This window comes from Prionailurus viverrinus, chromosome C1 (assembly GCF_022837055.1).
Source record: "Prionailurus viverrinus isolate Anna chromosome C1, UM_Priviv_1.0, whole genome shotgun sequence".
Lineage (NCBI taxonomy): Eukaryota > Metazoa > Chordata > Mammalia > Carnivora > Felidae > Prionailurus > Prionailurus viverrinus.
This window is the reverse complement of record NC_062568.1, coordinates 16,646,006-16,663,761: the sequence shown is the minus strand read 5'-3', so window position 1 is coordinate 16,663,761 and position 17,756 is coordinate 16,646,006. Positions and strand designations below refer to the sequence as shown.

General features: G+C 40.4%; 1 protein-coding gene across 12 annotated transcripts in view; it reads right to left on the bottom strand.

Annotated features, from left to right (window-relative positions):
* The window catches only part of FN1 (fibronectin 1), a 69,931-nt gene that overhangs the window by 17,020 nt on the left and 35,155 nt on the right, over positions 1–17,756 (bottom strand). For 3 of the 12 annotated variants that reach the window (XM_047871070.1, XM_047871075.1, XM_047871069.1), the window contains exons 21-34: positions 17,340–17,434; positions 15,501–15,669; positions 14,890–14,976; positions 13,199–13,390; positions 11,609–11,881; positions 10,303–10,485; positions 8,083–8,172; positions 6,529–6,798; positions 5,415–5,531; positions 4,355–4,519; positions 3,450–3,605; positions 2,666–2,779; positions 1,558–1,827; positions 164–351 (exon numbers count right to left, since the gene is read on the bottom strand). In XM_047871070.1, the coding sequence (XP_047727026.1) occupies positions 164–351; positions 1,558–1,827; positions 2,666–2,779; positions 3,450–3,605; positions 4,355–4,519; positions 5,415–5,531; positions 6,529–6,798; positions 8,083–8,172; positions 10,303–10,485; positions 11,609–11,881; positions 13,199–13,390; positions 14,890–14,976; positions 15,501–15,669; positions 17,340–17,434 (2,369 nt within the window). The remainder of the gene's footprint in view (positions 1–163; positions 352–1,557; positions 1,828–2,665; positions 2,780–3,449; positions 3,606–4,354; positions 4,520–5,414; positions 5,532–6,528; positions 6,799–8,082; positions 8,173–10,302; positions 10,486–11,608; positions 11,882–13,198; positions 13,391–14,889; positions 14,977–15,500; positions 15,670–17,339; positions 17,435–17,756) is intronic. The other 9 variants (XM_047871071.1, XM_047871073.1, XM_047871079.1 and 6 more) reach the window with 3 other exon arrangements.

Below are 17,756 nucleotides of genomic sequence, written 5' to 3'. Positions count from 1 at the left end.
TAGAGAAAAAAAATGTTATTAGTAAAATCATAAAGAAGAGAAAATAAATTTATAGTACTGTACTATAAAAAAATCAGCATATATAAGTGGACCCACACAGATCACATCTATATTGCTCAAGGGTCAACTTTGTTTTATTCCCATGAAAAAGGGCACTGCATACCATGAGTCCTGATACAACCACAGATGAGCTGTCAGGAGCAAGGTTGATTTCTTTCATTGGTCCAGTCTTTTCCTTGGGGGTCACCCGCACTCGATATCCAGTGAGCTGAACATTGGGCGCTGTCCACTGGGCGGTCAGGCTTGTTGGTGTAACCTGGGTGAACTTCAGGTCGGTTGGTGCAGGAATGGCTGTCGGGATGGTCATTAATTGGAGGTTATATTATAGGAACCGGGGAAAAGGGAAATTAAAGTGAATTCCGAGAAGTATAGATTGTGCTTGTTTGGTGAGGTGGGTTCCCTGGTCAAGTCAAGATTCAGTATGAGAAAGTACAAGAAGGGATGCAAAATAAAGAAAATGTTTGCTGAAAAAAATGTGTTTTATATCCACCAATTCTCAGAATCACTGGAAACACTTGGAAAAATGCCAGAAGACTAAGGGACTTTGGGTTTGAAAAGTTGTTTTTTTTTTTTTTTTTTTGCTTTCCCTTAAAAAAAATAAACATAAAAAAACAAAGTCAAGTTGGCTTATTGGCCATTAGGATTGATTTTCCATTTTATATGGAAAGATGAGCAATAGCCCTTTTCCCGGATAAGTGATCTTTGTATGGAAAACCACTTCACAGAGTATTCCATCCCCAAAAGACAGAATTATGTCTTTATCTTCTTTATTTGAACCCCACAGCAGATAGTGCTGCTAAATTTGAAGTATTCTCTGTGGTGCAGCATAAGAAGAAAATTGGCTCACAACAGAAGCAGAAAAGAGAAGCGAAGAGCAATAATACAGATAGTCACCTCCAAGGTTTATGGTGCCACACAGACACAAATTTAGCATTCCACTCTGCTTCGGAAACAAAGCACAAGCGGATAAAGTATAGTGGAAAGCATTTGCCCTAAACTGTTTCCGCTGTGTCTGACTCCCAAAACCTATAAGCAAATTGCGCACTCAGCACATGATATCTAACCAGAGAAGGAAGGTCTTACCTACGTGTTCTCAGAATCATGCTGCTAGGAAATAGCCCAGTTTGGGTTCCTTTTTTAGAGTAAGCTCTAGGATGCCAAACTCCTTTCCTTTATGCACCGTGAGTGTGACCACAGGGAATCCCGGTTTAAGAAATAATTCACAATTTTAGGACCATCTTCAGTTGTCTCACTTTATGGCCTTATTTATAAGCCAAGCCACTCTAAAACTTCCCTTTATGAGACTGTATCTGAATATCCCTTAAACTTTGTTGCTTATTACTATTCCTTTCTAAAGAGGGTCTTTCCTATTAGAGAGGCTGCTTTTTTTTTTTAACCCCCTTCCAGGGAATCAATAGCCCAAGAAAGTATAATTCATTCAGCAGGGCGTAAAGCCGCTGCTCCCATGAGCACCCACTGGTGCAGTTACCGATATACCTGTGGACTGGGTTCCAATCAGGGGCTGGCTCTCCATATCATCGTGCAAGGCAACCACACTGACTGTGTACTCAGAACCCGGCCTGAGGCCTTGCAGCTCTGCTGTGTCTTCTTCACCATCAGGTGCAGGGAATAGCTCATGGATTCCATCCTCAGGGTTCGAGTAGGTCACCCTGTACCTGGAAACTTGCCCCTGTGGGCTTTCCCAAGCAATTTTGATGGAATCGACATCCACATCAGTGAATGCCAGTCCTTTAGGGCGATCAATGTCTGTTAGGCAAATTAATGGTAAGAGGTTATGTGAAAAGCAAGTTGTGAAATAAGCATTTTTACAACATGCAAAGCAGTTTTGCAGATACCATTTTCTCTGATGAATTAAATTCCAATGAACCCACTATTAAATGGAAAATTACTTGACACCTGAATAGGTTTTTTTAGAAACTATTTAATGTTACATCACTTACCAAAACATAGGTGTATGTGAGACACATAGGCACCTGGTAAAATGTCCCCACAATGAGGATTTATTTCTATTAATTTTACGATATTGTAAAATTTGTTTTTTACAATTTGTTTTTACAGATTTGTTTTTGCAACGTGATGTTAGTCTCACAGACCTGAATTTTCTATACCTTGGAAGCGGTAAAGTTGATTTTCAATGTTAGAGTCAGATTATTACAACCTTTCTTTAACTCTTCTCTCCCCACTCTATTATTTACATTAATCGCTGGTGCAGACAGTTTTCCAAATGCTCCGAACATAATAGCTTCACGAAGCATGCCGCAATCAACTTTACCATCCAGTCGTAGAAAAATAGGTCCAGGCAAAATATTTTGTAGATTTGCTATAGGCAAACAAGATTTTGCTGAGGCCATTTGAGCAAAAGAAATTCAAAGCACAGCAACTATGATAGCTCCACAAACTTCCTTCCCTATATGTTCATTGCTTGGCACCAAGAAGGAAAAATGTTTGTAAAGGGCTCAGCTCAAGATTCAAACTAACCAAGTTGGTTTTCTCTAGGTATAATCGCAAAAGATGTGCAGAGGGCATTCATTTGCCTAAGAACACAATTGACTTTGAAAATGGGAAATAAGCATTGGTTACATACTGGTTACTGCAGTTTGAACCAGAGGCTGACTCTCTCCGTTTCGATTCTGAGCGTAGACACTGACCACATACTCCACTGTGGGCTGCAAGCCTTCAATGGTCATTTCTGTTTGATCTGCAAAGGGAGTGAAAAGCAAATGCATCTATGTCATCCACTGTAAGGTCAGCTAAGTGACTTTCAGAGTTCCGTAATAAACGCACGGTGGCCCAGAATTTTCATTTGCAGAATTACCATGAAAACATGGATGAGTCAGATATGAATTTCCCTTGGACAAACATGTTCTTTGCTAATACAAACTGCCATACTGGAGTAAAGTCAAACTAAAGGAGACACTCTAAAATTTAATATGATGTCTCCAACAATGAAGGATGCTGCTCTTGGAAAAAATGAAAATTAGCCTGACCTCAAGATACTACCTTGGGATCCCGATTTCACCAGCATTTTATATAAAAACAAAAACAAGAGTTAAAAGGATCTTAAAAAGTTAGGCCATCTCTCTCTTTGGTGTGCATGATAAACCCACAAAGATAGATCTAATCATGTAAGATGGTCACACCATCAAACAGAACTATGCATGTAAAAGTAGAAACACACTTATCCTAAAAATGCTACCATGGAGGGAGTTTGTAACAATCTTGAGCCCTGAGTTCACAAATGGGGATCTCTGATGCATGATATGAAAATATATAGTACTTCAGACCTAGGTGGCCATTTATATTAAAAACCATATGGTGTGACCCTATTCTGTTTATCCTGATGTATGTGAGATGCTGGTTTTTCTTACCTGGACCCGCAGTTTTAGTTTTTGATGGTCCTGGGCCATTTTTGGGAGTAGTGGTCACTCTGTAGCCAGTAACAGGGGAACTTGAAGGCAGCCATCTGACACTAATGCTGTTTTCCTGAACGTCAGTCACTTGCATCTGTGCTGGCTTGTCAATTTCTACACATAAACACAAGGAGAAATCAGTGAAGCCCCAGTCCATGGGGACAAGAATGGACAAGTCTTGTTTCCAGTTCTGGTGTGTACAGAATCATCTCTTATTACCATTAATGACTCACGGGTGTATCTTTTGCAGAAACACATAGATTGCCTTCTGGAGGTGGGGCATGCATCTAGATGCCATTACCTATTTTCAAGATGGCTGCTTCATTCACAAAGACTATATTCCAAGTAGGTGTTTGTCTTCTTATCACCTCATTCCTTCACTCATTAACGAATATATTGAACACCCTCTATGCTTGTCTCTATTGCAGGCACATGGAATATATCCATTAACGAAATACACAAAATCCCTTTGTATATCTGGTGATACTTCTTTGTATATCTGGCTCAAAACTCTGCTGGCTGTCTATGTTGTTTCTTATTAAAAAAGAAACCAGGGGTGCCTGGGTGGCTCAGTCGGTTGAGCCCCTGACTTCAGCTCAGGTCATGATCTCGCAGTCTGTGAGTTCAAGCCCCACATCGGGCTCTGTGCTGACAGCTCGGAGCCTGGAGCCTGTTTCAGATTCTGTGTTTCCCTCTCTTTGCCCCTCCCCTACTCATGCTCTGTCTCTCTCTGTCAAAAACAAATAAACATAAAAAAAATTTAAAAAGAAAAGAAAACTAATTCCACATGAGGAGAGTACTTTGGAAGAACTCTGTAAAACTAAGTAAATATTCTCATGTCACCTCAGAGCAGGGGTTGGTACCTGTTCGATAATCAATGGAAATTGGCTTGCTGCTTGCTGGGCTGTCTCCACGGCCAGTGACAGCATACACGGTGATGGTGTAGTCCGCTCCAGGTTTCAGGCCACTGATGGTAGCTGTGGACTTGCTCCCAGGCACAGTGAACTCCTGGACAGGGCTATTTCCTCCTGTGTGAAAAGAGGTTAGTTCAAAATGTGAGGGGCTGAGAAGTAGTCGGGGATTGTTGAGTAACTATAATAACATATTGAGACAGCAGTTAGTCACATGTTTTCTTATTCCTCTTAAAAGAGTGCTATTAATAGAGCCTAAACAGAAACATATTTATTTATGCATGTAGTGAACCTTAATAAGTGTGTAAAAAAATTGGGAGAAAATCACAGTTAATGCTTAACTGTGGAATGCTTAACATTCCAGCTTTAAAATGTCTCTGAATTGTGGGTTAAGATTAGAAGAAGAAAGAAGGTAAGTCCTCAACCCGGACTGCATAGACTGTGTTCCTTTTTCAAAATATTAATGCAATATATTCATGTTAAATAAAATTTTGAAGGGGTGCCTGGATGGCTCAGTCGGTTAAGCATCTGACTCTTGATTTCAGCTCAGGGCATGATCTTATGGTTCATGAGTTTGAGCGCCATATCGGGCTCTGTGCTGACAGTGTGGATCCTGCTTGGGATTCTCTGCCTCCCTTTCTCAATGCCTCTCTCTCTCCCTTAAAAATAAATAAATATTAAAATTAATAAATAGATAAATAAAATTTTGAAAATATAAGAAAGTAAAAAAAAATACTAAATCACTTATCATTTTACCACTGATCATATATTTGTGAATTTTGAATTCTTTCTTCCTCAGCCCTTCTATTCCCCCTTTAGTATTACACGATTTTTTTTCTTGATTTTGCCACCCATTATAGCATACGTATTTTTCACATCCTCTTAGAAAAGACAAGTCTCCTCTGAATGGACTTGCCAAAGTTTCTTTACATACGTATCCATTGCTGGGCGTTCAGGTTACCCACAACACAATCCGACTTGATCGGAATGAAACAGTGTCTTACTAACGCACCTGTTTCTCCATAGGTGATCCTGTAATATCTCACTGTGACAGCAGGAGCATCCCAGCTGATCAGGAGGCTGGTGGGGGTGGCGGCGATGACTTCCAGGTCCCTCGGAACATCAGAAACTAGAAAAACACGGGAAAGTTGCCACATCTATAACTTTCAAACAATGCCCAGATTCACTCTTCGCTCATTTTTCAGGTCAGCGCCTTTATAATTCTCTCATATAATAATGTAAATGCTATGCAAGATTAGTAGAATTAAAAATTATGAACAATTCAAGGTAAGGGGTTAAAGAGGCGATTCAAATTGTGATGAAATCATTATTACAAATTTATCATAGTGCTTTTTTCTTCAACTTTTTATTTTGAAAAATTGTAAAACAACAGAGAAGTCACAAAAATAATATACTGAACACCTATATCCCCTTCTCACAGGCATTTGCTAATTGGTAACATCTGCCACATTTGCTTGTCTCTCTGTCCTTCTGTTAGTCCACTTGAGACTGAGGTACAGATATCATCATGCTACTTCTCCTCCAGATACTTCAGTATCCATCTCCTAAAAATAATGACACTATTACATTAAAATAATTGTGTTTTTAAAGGAACTTTGAAACAGGGACTTTCTTAATATTTTGAATAAAACTTTAGGTATTGGAAACATATAAATATCTAAATTCGGTGAGAAATTTTTTGCAATAAAAAAATGATCTTCGGGGCACCTGGGTGGCTCATTCAGTTAAGCATCCAACTTCAGCTCAGGTCATGATCTCACGGTTTGTGGGTTCGAGCCCCGCATCAGGCTCTGTGCTGACAGCTCAGAGCCTGGAGCCTATTTCAGATTCTATGACTCCCTCTCTCTCTGCCCTTACCCAACTTGTGCTCACGCTCTCTATCTCTCTCAAAAAATAAAAACTAAGATGTTCATTAAAAAATGATCTTTGATACAGTCTAAGAAGGAGATTTTCTCCACATACACTCTCACTTCTCTCTCCATGTCTCATAACCACAATCTATTTTTAAGAGACAATGACTCAGACAACACAAAGCTGTTTCACAGAAGACACCCCCTGCACAGGAAAGTCCTCGGAGTTTCTTTGCAGACCAGAAAACAAGTTACCTGTTGACTGTTGGCCAATCAAGGGAGGACTTTCCTCTCTGCCATTAAGAGCAACGATGCTGACCACATATTCTGTGCCCGGAATGAGATTGGTGAGGGTGATGGAATTCCGAGACGGGGGCACCCGATCTTCCCGAGGTCTTCCACCAGTGTGCTCAGGGTGATGGCGAATCCGGTAGCCAGTGATGGTGGCTCGAGGAGCAATCCAATGGACGGTGAAAGAGTGGGCAGTGATATCAGAAAAGTCTATGCCAGTTGGGGAATCGAGACCTGTTTTTCCCACCCAGGGGAGAAAGGTGGGGATGGGGAAAGACACCACCAGTTTAGAAGGTGAGGAAGAATGCAGGGAAGGTAACACACAGCCTTCTGTCTGTCCTTTCTCATTAACACAACATATTGCCATAAACCTCAAGTTATAAAGCACTGATTCTAAGCCACACACAAATTTCGAAATCCTAAACTGACTCAGTTCCAAATGGCCAACTCAAGCTCTTTTTTCTTTTGCTAAATAATCCAAGTTATGTATGTGTGTTGTTATTCTAGGCTTCTGCATCACTCTTAAAGATGGGTGTTTAAGATATCCTGGGAATAATTTTCAAATGCTTCAGTGTTCAAGTATTCCACGTTTCTATCCTGTGTCTCTCAAAATAAGGCAAGTTATGCCCACTCTCAAGCTTTTGGCTGTCAAAGAAGTTTTCTATACTCAAAGGGAACTGATAGGTCAATGGGGTGATAATAATGGCAAACATAAAGCTCTCAAAAACTAAAACAAGACATCATCCTGGACAAATTACAATGCAGGTAAATCCTCATGAATTGAAAATTTAGTGTACCATGGAAAAAGTAATCAGAATTTAGAGTTTATCTCAAATTCAAGTCACTTAATCTCTCTGGGACTACCAGAAAATTTTGATTTTAGTACTAATAATTACTTATTCTATTCAATAACATATTCAAACCAAGTTGAGATGTCGCAACTTTTTTGGGGAAGCAAGTGGATTATAATACATAAGTTAATGGATACATCACACTGCAGTTTCTTAAAAAGGATAATTAATAGAAGCCCTCATATTTAAGGACTTTAATGTAATATTATGGGATTCAAATCAACTTTACATTATGCATGCATATTTCATCAAGCAGATAAAAAAGATAAACTTGTTGGCTTAGCAAAGGAGGGAAAAGACTTCCATGACAAGGACAGTGTTGGGTCAGCCTTAGAGCTGCCTAATGAAAAGGAATGTTTGCTATCTCTAAATAAATAGGGATTATATTATTCTTGGGCGATTTTTTACAAGGACAGATAACAAAGTTCCTGGACTATTTTGAGTCCTCTCTGGAAGCAGAGAGTATAATCTTAGTGACTGGAAATCAGGATAATACTTGAAGAAGTATCATTTAATTTTTAAGACCGGTGATCAAAAAGGAATGACATGGTTATAGCACCACTACCATCACAAGAATGGAGATGTAGTTTTAGAAGCAGTATTCTACTTTACTATTAAAATTGGTAGGTGAGAGCTATTTGATAAGCATACTGCCAACATGACTCACCTGTTTTCTGTCTTCCTCTAAGAGGTGTGCTCTCGTGTTGTTCGTAAACACTGGAGACACTGACCAAATATTCGGTGCCAGGCAGGAGATCTGAAGAGGCAAGTGGCACTTTTAAATTGTGCTCAAAAGCATGAAAAAGCAAAGCACCCTTAGGACTATTTCAACTGATAAAATACAAAAAGGTTCAGTCCTATAACTGACTTATACTGACATGACTATTGCTACCTGGAGATGGGCTGTAACAAGGTGATAAGGAAAAGTCACCTCACCCTGTGACATCTCTAAGCTCTGCCCTCAGTTCCACTTCTGAGAGTGATTCAGCCATCTGCAATAAGATGGTCGCTGCCATGTAATATTATCTCTGTCATCCACTTAATATGATATCTATTGAAGGCATATAGTAATAATGACCGTGGCACTGTGGATTATCATTTACTCCTCACCAACAACCCCAGGAAGTAGTTTGCTACAATTGAAAGTGGACTTACGGCCATACAATAAACTACAAATATTTAAAGTGTACAGTTTTGACAGGTTGTGGTGTATGTAGGAACTTGTGAAACCATCACCAAATTCATAACAACGAAAGTACCCATTTCCCCCCAAAAGTTTGGTTTATAACCATCCCCATTTTACACAGGAGAAAACTGAGGTGCAGAAAAGTCATCTTGTTTGGTGTACTTACCCTAGATCATATAGGATTTGACCCAGACCAAGACCAGTGGTCTTAATAATTAACCTTTACTGGAAAAGAGTCCTATTCCATGAGGAAAGTGATTGGTTCCACCATATTGAAGGAAGAACAGACTACTTAAAAAATTACATACACATTCCTGAGTATCCTCTACTCTTAATTTTGAGGTCCCCAGAAAGGTACAGAGTAGGGTTTCTAACCTTTGAATTCCTACTCAGTAGACCTCATTCCCCTCCATACCATCTCCTCTTCAGCCTTTGTACAGAGGCCCCTGCAAGGTTTGGGAAAGCACCAGATGATAGAGCTGGATACTTGGACTCTACTTCCCTTATTCCTGCTTGCCCAGGGGCAATTGACTTAGCCACTAGAGACCTCGGTTTCTTCATCTGTAAAATTGGGTAATAATGGCTTCTCTGGGGGGCAGGGGGTGGGGGATGGCTACCTTGCAATCTAGAGCAGGATCTAAAATAAGATCTTAGAATGTGTGATGAACATGTGACCAGTCAGTGGGGCAGACAGTGGTCCTGAGGCAGGAGCTGTGTAATGAGCGATGCTGTAACTACTGACTCCAGAGTAATCCAGAACAGAAACAACAGCCCTGTTGATAGGCAGAACTAAGGATGTTCTCACCCTCAGCCATGAAATGAGAAGCCAAGACTATAGTCATGTTGAGCTGCCTTTCATTCTCTAAAATGTGTCTGCAACATAGAGGATATTTTCAGACCGTCATTTGGTAATATACCTAAATGTGAGCTCTTTCTTTCCTTACGTAGAAACCTATGCTATTCTCATGTGCTTATTTTACTATTATGGTGAAAATAATAAGAAGCAACATTTACAGGAAAAACAGCACCATGTTGCAGCTTCCTTCTATTTTCTTTAATAAACAATGTCTATTTCAAAAAGGTAGGATCCAGAAAGACACATAAATGGTTGCTGTTTATTTGAATGTTAGCTGTTTTCTGGGTCCTCAGCCTTCAGAGAAATCCTGCCAAAAGGTTCTTTCTGAAGTACCAATTACACTTCTGGCTCTTTCTTCAAAACAGCATCATCCCGATCTATCCTGGTAACATGTCACTGCTTCTGTGTTTTCAGAAGCTGGAGATTACCCACTGGCACTTTTTTTTTTTTTTTTTTAATGAGAATAAAACAGATATGGTGACACTGTTTTCAATCCTTATTGTTTCTCTCTCCGAACATCTAAATTTAGTCCTCTATTTTCTTTTGACATTCATTTATTTGTATGTGCTTATTTGGAAGCAGAATTTATTTGAAGTCTTCGAACTTCGCTGCTGGTGCTTTTCTACTGCGATCTTTAAAAAGTTGTGGATCTCAAAGATACATACATTAAAATAGTGACAAATGTGACATCTTTCAAAGTGTACAGAGTCACACATCACATTTGGGGTTTTGTTTGTAGTTTTGCTGTAGCTGTCTTGATCTTAGTTGCTCCTCCCTGAGAACCCGGAATTCTCTCCTTGTGCTCTAGCTTAGCATTTATGGAACAGATACAGTTGACTGCTTACTTGTTAAGACCACTGCGTTGTCTGAAGGAGAGATGGACAACTCCGCAACATCTTCCTCATTCTTGACAGGGGAGTAGCGCACCAGGAGGTTGGTCAATTCAATGGACGGAGGTGGGGCCCAGGTGACACGCATAGTGTCTGGACCGATATTGGTGAATCGCAGGTCAGTGGGAGGAGGCACAGCTGGTTTCAAATAAGAAGGAAGATAGAGTCAATGTCACTTTTAAAATGAAAGGTAACAAAAATTAGCTGGAAAGGTAAAACCAATAGTTCATGCATTAAGGAAATGAGTCAGAATCATGCAAACATTCTAATCTAAATCTGATCTAAATCATAGTGAACTACTGTTAAAAATAAAACACTACACACAGTACTGTTAGGCCTCTTTAACCTTTCTGCCATCAGTACATTTCAAAGAATACTTTTCATCTACTTTCAAACATGTTGATTTTAAGTACATTATTAACACCAGTGACAGTTATTTAATCCCAGGCTGAAGAGGCTGAAGTTGCCACACAGCAAAGAGAAACACAGCGGTACTTTTCAAACACATGCACACAGACGAAAAGACAAGAGGTCCTACATTTCCCCTGATGTGAGATGACTACAGCTACCGGCATCGCTACGATCCCACTCCGTGAGTTCTACCTACGAGTGCAAAGGGTTCATGCAGATTGGTTCTCAGCATGTTTCTTACCATGCAGGGCAGAGAACCTTCGGAATGTTGCATGCTTGGCCCCAGACTGGTTAAAGAGGAGTTTCTTTACCTAGCCATGGCAATGCAATCCACAGTGCCCCAAAGTTTCTTTTTCTCCTATGTCAAGATAACCCCCTTTCAACCCACCCTAAATTTGACTGGGTTTTTAAGTCCACTGCAAAGAAGGAACATGGTAGGGTTTATCAAGGAGTCGAAAGAAGAGCATAACGGCACATTCTATAAGTACCTCTCTCATAAACTGGTGCTCATTATCCGAGTTGGTATTCATGTGAGATACTTTGTAAAAACTCCAAGTCTGCAAATTCATTTAACCTTTGCCATTTTGTGTTCAACAGATCAGATCTCGCTAGCTTTCTACACATTTGTGGCTTAAATGAAAGTGTCTTTAAGACCACTTGCATATGCCTGCATCCAATCAGTGTAGCATATACATTCAATTCCTTCGCCCCGGGCCTCAATCCACCCTCTCTTTCTTAATCATTGGCAAATCGCTGGCTTTTCCCACGAAACATCCATATTTAACCAGAGTGACTGGTGGCAGCATGCAACACCGTCCACGTCTCAAACACAGAAGTTTTCAAAATTCACCCGTTTGCTGTGTCAGTGTAGTAGGGGCACTCTCTCCGCCATTAATGAGAGTGATAACGCTGATGTCATAGTCAATGCCCGGCTCCAGCCCTGTCACTGTGTAGTATCCTACTGAGGAGTCCACAAAATCTTCAAAAATAGGGATACCTTCTCCTGCCGCAACTACTGTGATGCGGTACCCAATAATGGTGGAAGAGTTTAGCGGGGTCCACCTCAGGCCGATGCTTGAATCGGTTATATCAACAAAGCTTAGGTCAGTGAGTTGGGGCACCTCTATTGAGTTACAAAGCAAAGAGGGGCAAAAGGAAAATAGAGGCAAAAAAGAGGAAAAAATAAAGCAGTGTACATCAGGTTACCAGTGGTAATAATTGATGGAATGTTAAAGCAATGATGGTAATATGCAATCTTTTCCAAATTTTCTGAAAAGACATCCTAATCATCATGAATAGTTTGCTTTCCTGGGAGAATAAGACAGGTTTACAATATTCTTTGGGATTTTCTTGCATTTTAGAAATGTCTCTAAATAGTAGAGTTTGAACGTCTCAGATTCCTAAAAGTTATAGGCCTATTTAGGATGTCAAAACCGTTCTTAGAACCTAGACATGATATCTGTAGTAAGTATCAACAATGCTGTTTTTTTTTTTTTAAATCCAAACTGTTTTAGTAGGAAAATAGAGCTTGCATGAAGAAGCTTAAAAATAAAAAAAAAAAAAACATCGGTGGGTTTTTCTTTCTTTTCCCATACAAAAACTCATGACAACATTATGGCCATAATGCTGATGCAGTATCATTGTATGGTGTGAAATGTGCCATTCAAAAGCACATTCAGGTGGAAGACAGACTTGAGTCCAATACTATTGCCAATATTTTGTTTAATTCATAATCAAAGTTATTTAATTAGCATTAGTAAAAGCATTCTACCAAACAGGGCAAAGGAGAACACCGCCTGTCCAATGCTTTCATTCGGTCACAATCCAATTTGGGGCAAATAAAAAACCTATCCCTAGATAGGTCTTTTCAGTGTTGTCATTCAATCCACCAGAAAGAACACCCGAAGGTATGGCCTTTCTTTTTTTCTTCAGTTTTATGAAGGAAGGATTTGAAACTGCAAGACGAAGAATTGGACGTGTCAACCAAGTGCTAAGCCAATGCTCACATGTGGAGATAGGTACGATTGTACAGACAGCTGTTGAAAATGGATATGGACTGTAAAATCAGGGACAGATGTACCGATGGGATGCATTTACCATATTACTTTTAGCCTGTCAGTACAGAGGACAGACACATGACACTGTTTTAGTAATATTTCCACGTGAGCTGACAGTACAGAGTGAAGGCCATGGTTGCCACTCCATTACATACCCATCGCAACAAACAGCATCCCAGTGAAGCACAGAAAGTAAAGCAGTGTTAACAGCAAGCATTTGTCCAAATAGTTGCTTTGATTTCATGGTTTGGGAGAGTGTGGTTGGGAGGTCAGAACTAAATCCGAAATGTATCTGACACACTCAACCATCTGGGGATTAAGATATCAATCCCCACTCTCATCGAATCTGCCACTCTTAGGATAACTGCTTATTGTTCCATTACCTGGGATGATGGTATCAGAGATAGGGGCACTTTCCTTGTCATCTTTGACAGTGTAAACACTGACATTGTACTCCAAGCCAGGACTCAGGTTTTCAAAAGTGCAGGAACTCTGATCTGCATGGACCACTTCTTCCAAAGAATATCCCTGTTGGCCATTTGTAGGGGTGGTGGTAATTCTATAACCAGTAATGTCTAGAGAGGACAGAAAGGAGGAAGTTACTGCACAGAGCATTTGTGACCCAGCCTGAATCAAAGTAGACTCCAATGATGGACCCACAGAAGGGAATGGGGAAAGGACCCAGCATTTATTGAGGACTCTCCTGTTATTCAGTGCTGCAACAACCGTTTGAGGCAGGTATTAATATCCTCAGTTTAAAGAAAATCTTGAGGGGCGCCTGGGTGGCGCAGTCGGTTAAGCGTCCGACTTCCGCCAGGTCACGATCTCGCCGTCCGTGAGTTCGAGCCCCGCGTCAGGCTCCGGGCTGATGGCTCAGAGCCTGGAGCCTGTTTCCGATTCTGTGTCTCCCTCTCTCTCTGCCCCTCCCCCGTTCATGCTCTGTCTCTCTCTGTCCCAAAAATAAATAAACGTTGAAAAAAAAAATTTAAAAAAAAAAAAAAAAAAAAAAAAAAAAAATCTTGGAATGGGGGAGTGATTACCATAGGCTTGTCTGACTCCTAATCCAGATTCCTTTTACCACTATACCCTGCTTTGCCTTAACAGATCATCTTTAGGACAGGTGAGGAATCCTCCATTTTACCTGCTTAGTCTGGAATGGTTCTCAACCCTAAGCATATTCCCCAATATGGGCTCTCCTAATTTACAAGGTCTGAACCTATGGGATTTACAGGAAGGGAATAAGGAAAGGAGACAAAGTGAAAAACAAAAGTGGCTATACTTATATTGTATACAAAAAATGCTCACTGTGGAAGATGTGAGGAATCATAGAAACTGGGCAGTAAGAGTGTTGAGGGGGAAGAGAGAGACATTCAAATTAAAACAGTGATAATTAGAGATCCACAGGGACCAGACTAAATGAGAAAATATGTTTAAGTTAAACTTACTAAAGGGTGAGGAACAGGCTGGACACGAAAATGGTGTCTAGACAAGAAAGTCCAACTGGATGGAAATAAAGGTTTAGGTCATTACATTTGCTAGTGACCATCCAGACAGGCAGCCTAGACCATCCACAAAGACTAAATGTTAATGATCTGGTTTCAAACAAGCATACGACTTGCCAGCTTAAAGTTTCAAACTGGAGGTCATTTCTGTCTTCCATCACCTTTAGAGTTTTGTGGTGCCTCTCATGACAAAACATTTGTAAAACTTCATTGAATAGTATACTTAGAATCTCTAACAATAGACAAAAAGAAATTTCTGCAGTATGATTTCAGCCTTTTTTTTTTCTGGCAATTTTGAGCACCACTGAGCAAAAGGTACCATCCAGAATGGTTTCTGTCAGCCCTCATGATGCCCTACAGCTTGATGAGGGTCTGCCTTGTTCACTTTCCTGTTATCTAAAGACACATGCAGTGAAACACGCTACATGTCACTCTGTGATGTACGCTCACATACTATATTTTTTATGGAAAGCTGGGTACTTATAATGTTGACCCTTTCTCTCAAAGTTTCCAACACCTTTGTCCTGTGACAGTACCACACAGACTTGCCCTTTGATACATCCCAGGCTTACCTGGAGTGGTGCTCCTCTCCCAGGACACTGTAAGCACACCGGTGTCGGGGTTTGCCTCCAGGTGCAGGTTTGTGGGTGGAGACAATGCTATGCAGAAAAAAGTTTAAGTTACAAGTTAAAGCTAACACCAAGCACTTGACCTGTGGAATGTTTCTTGCTGCCCTTTCCTTCTCTCCCTCCCCTCCCCTTCCCTTCCTTCTTTCCTCTTTCTTTTTTCTCTCTCCTCTGTCTCCCCCTCCCTCCTTCCATCCCTTCTTTTTAAGAATCAGTAAAAACATAATAGAAGCTATACTATGAAACCATGGTGGACAGCAATTCTCTGAGACCATTTTTTTTTACAATTAACAATTTTGAAATACTATTGACATTCTTTCTGTCTTTCCAGTTCATAAATATTTTTGACATTAGAAAGAACAGTTCTGATGCCATGGAATATATGACAAGAGTTGAACTTGCTGCTCCAAATTTAGAAATAGCTAATAAGATAAGGAGACATGGGATCTTCCTCTTACACCGTCATCAGAAGCAAAAAGTGATACTGATATCAGTTATTTTTACAAATTGGAACAGTTTTAAAAGCTAAAAGAAAAGAGGCAAAGGACTCCTCTTACGTGTCACAACTTTCTTTACAATCGGTGTATCTCTCTCCTGCCCATCTCTCAGGACCGAGATGGTGTAAATGTATTCCACGCCTGGAGTCAGGCCAGACACGACGATGCTTCCTGACTCTGAAGTCACTTCTCGTGGTGCTTCCCCTCCCTGGCTTGGTCGTACACCCAGCTAGAAGAAGGAAAGCAAAATAAACACCAAGGGCAAATATTTCCAGAGCTAGGTTACTGCCGAGAGGTTTTGGTCATGCTTTGTATAATGTGAGCTTCTATGCACACTGCATGCTGTGCTTTTATTAGGGAATGAGTTGGCGCCTGCCTTTCGCTCTATTAGATTCTCCAACTGGAAGCTCCCTGGACTGGGGGCGCAAGGTGGGAGAGGTATCTTCCCAAACTGCATTACATTGGCTTGTAATGGAAGTCTCTGGAGAAATGTCATTACATAAGGTTTTGCTTGATAAATAATCTCCTGATATAAACCAGAAGTACACAGAGGCTTGGGGCAACATGGCAACTCATTTCTATTTTCTTTTTTGTCTTTTTATTATTTATTTATTTATTTATTGAGAGAGAGAGAGAGAGAGAGAGAGAGAGAGAGACAGAGTGCAAGTAGGGAAGGGGCAGAGAGAGAGGGAGACACAGAATCTGAAACAGGCTCCAGGCTCTGAGCTGTCGGCACAGAGCCTGACGCATGGCTCGAACATACGGCCGGTGAGATCATGGCGTGAGCCGAAGTCAGATGTTTAACTGACTGAGCCACCCAGGTGCCCCTCTATTTTCTTTTTTGCTGGAAGAAATCCTCTAGCACTCTTTTTAATGAGTTATGAACATTCAATGTAAAGGTTAGTAGAGCCTTTAACATTTTGTACTTCAGAAACATTTCTTTTGAAGAAGTATGTTCATAGCTTAAACTGCAGGACAATATATTACAAAAGAAGAATTAAAATAAATGTGCCCATAATTTTCAATTTTTTAATATTTTATTTCAAAACCTAGGCAATACCGTATCATCAAACAGTGTTCTACTCTAGAGACGTCCTTTGTAGGTTACAAGGCTTCTGAAAGTCAGAATGACACGATTAAGGAGAATTTGAAAGGTAATCTTCAAAAACCGCTTCTCTATATTTAAGTAGCATAATCATCAATATGGCTATTTGCATATTTCAAAAAAGAAGTGACCTTTGGTGTATTTTTTTAAACAAGCTGTCATTGGGATTTAGTCTTGATTTCCAATTATAATAAATATTTCTCTCCCTATACTCTAAATGCCAAAGAAAGGAATTCTTTTAAACATATTCATTTGTATTCATCACTTTCCTAATATCATTACTTTAAAGAACATGAATCCAGATATCTACAGGGAAGACCTTAATCTTAACTTCTATTAAGAAATTCACCCAAGGGGCTTTGAACAAGTTGAGATGAAATGATTGGATGAAAATGTGATTTTTAAGTGACTCTGACTTTAATTGGTCTCTCTAAATGGGTTTTTGTGAACTTGTTGACACCCATTTAGAACAACACAACAAATGGCGTTTCCTTATATATTTTAAAATGCAGTCCCCTGGGGGAAAGGATGGAGAAAATCAGATAACAACAACAGTTCCATACTAATGTTTTATCCTTTTGCGAAGCACTTCCACAGCCTCAGTCCATCCTTCCAGAAATCCAGTGAGGCCACAGTAATGTTATACCTGGACAATGCGGTCAGAGAGGCACAGACAGAAGCAGCGAATAAAACCCAGGTCTCCTGACTCCCAAATATCCTGTTTCTACCACATTCAGAAACATAAGGCCACTTCAGGGCTGTCTCACAAGAGGTTAGGGATATCTGCAATTTACCTTAAAACCAATCCTTGGAGCAGGTGTCCATGTGATCACAATGGTGGTCTCAGTGACCTCTGTGTTGTAAGGTGGAACAGAGCCGAGAGGCTGCCCTGTGAAATAGAATCAATGCATGTGTTCAATGTGCTGGAATCACAGACTACTGCACAGAATGCACGTAGCAATTTTTGTTTTTGTTTTGTTTTTGTTTTTTTCAGAGACAGAGAGAGCGAGAGTGGGGAGAGGGGCAGAGAGAGAGAGAGAACCTCAAGCAGGCTCCACACCCAGCACAGACCCCAATGCAGGTTCAATCCCACAACCCTGGGATCGTGACCCAAACCGAATTCGAGTCATCTGCTCAACCGACTGAGCCACCCAAGCACCCCAGTAACAAGTACTTTTATGGAGAACCTCTGTTTACTCAGCTAGTGGATC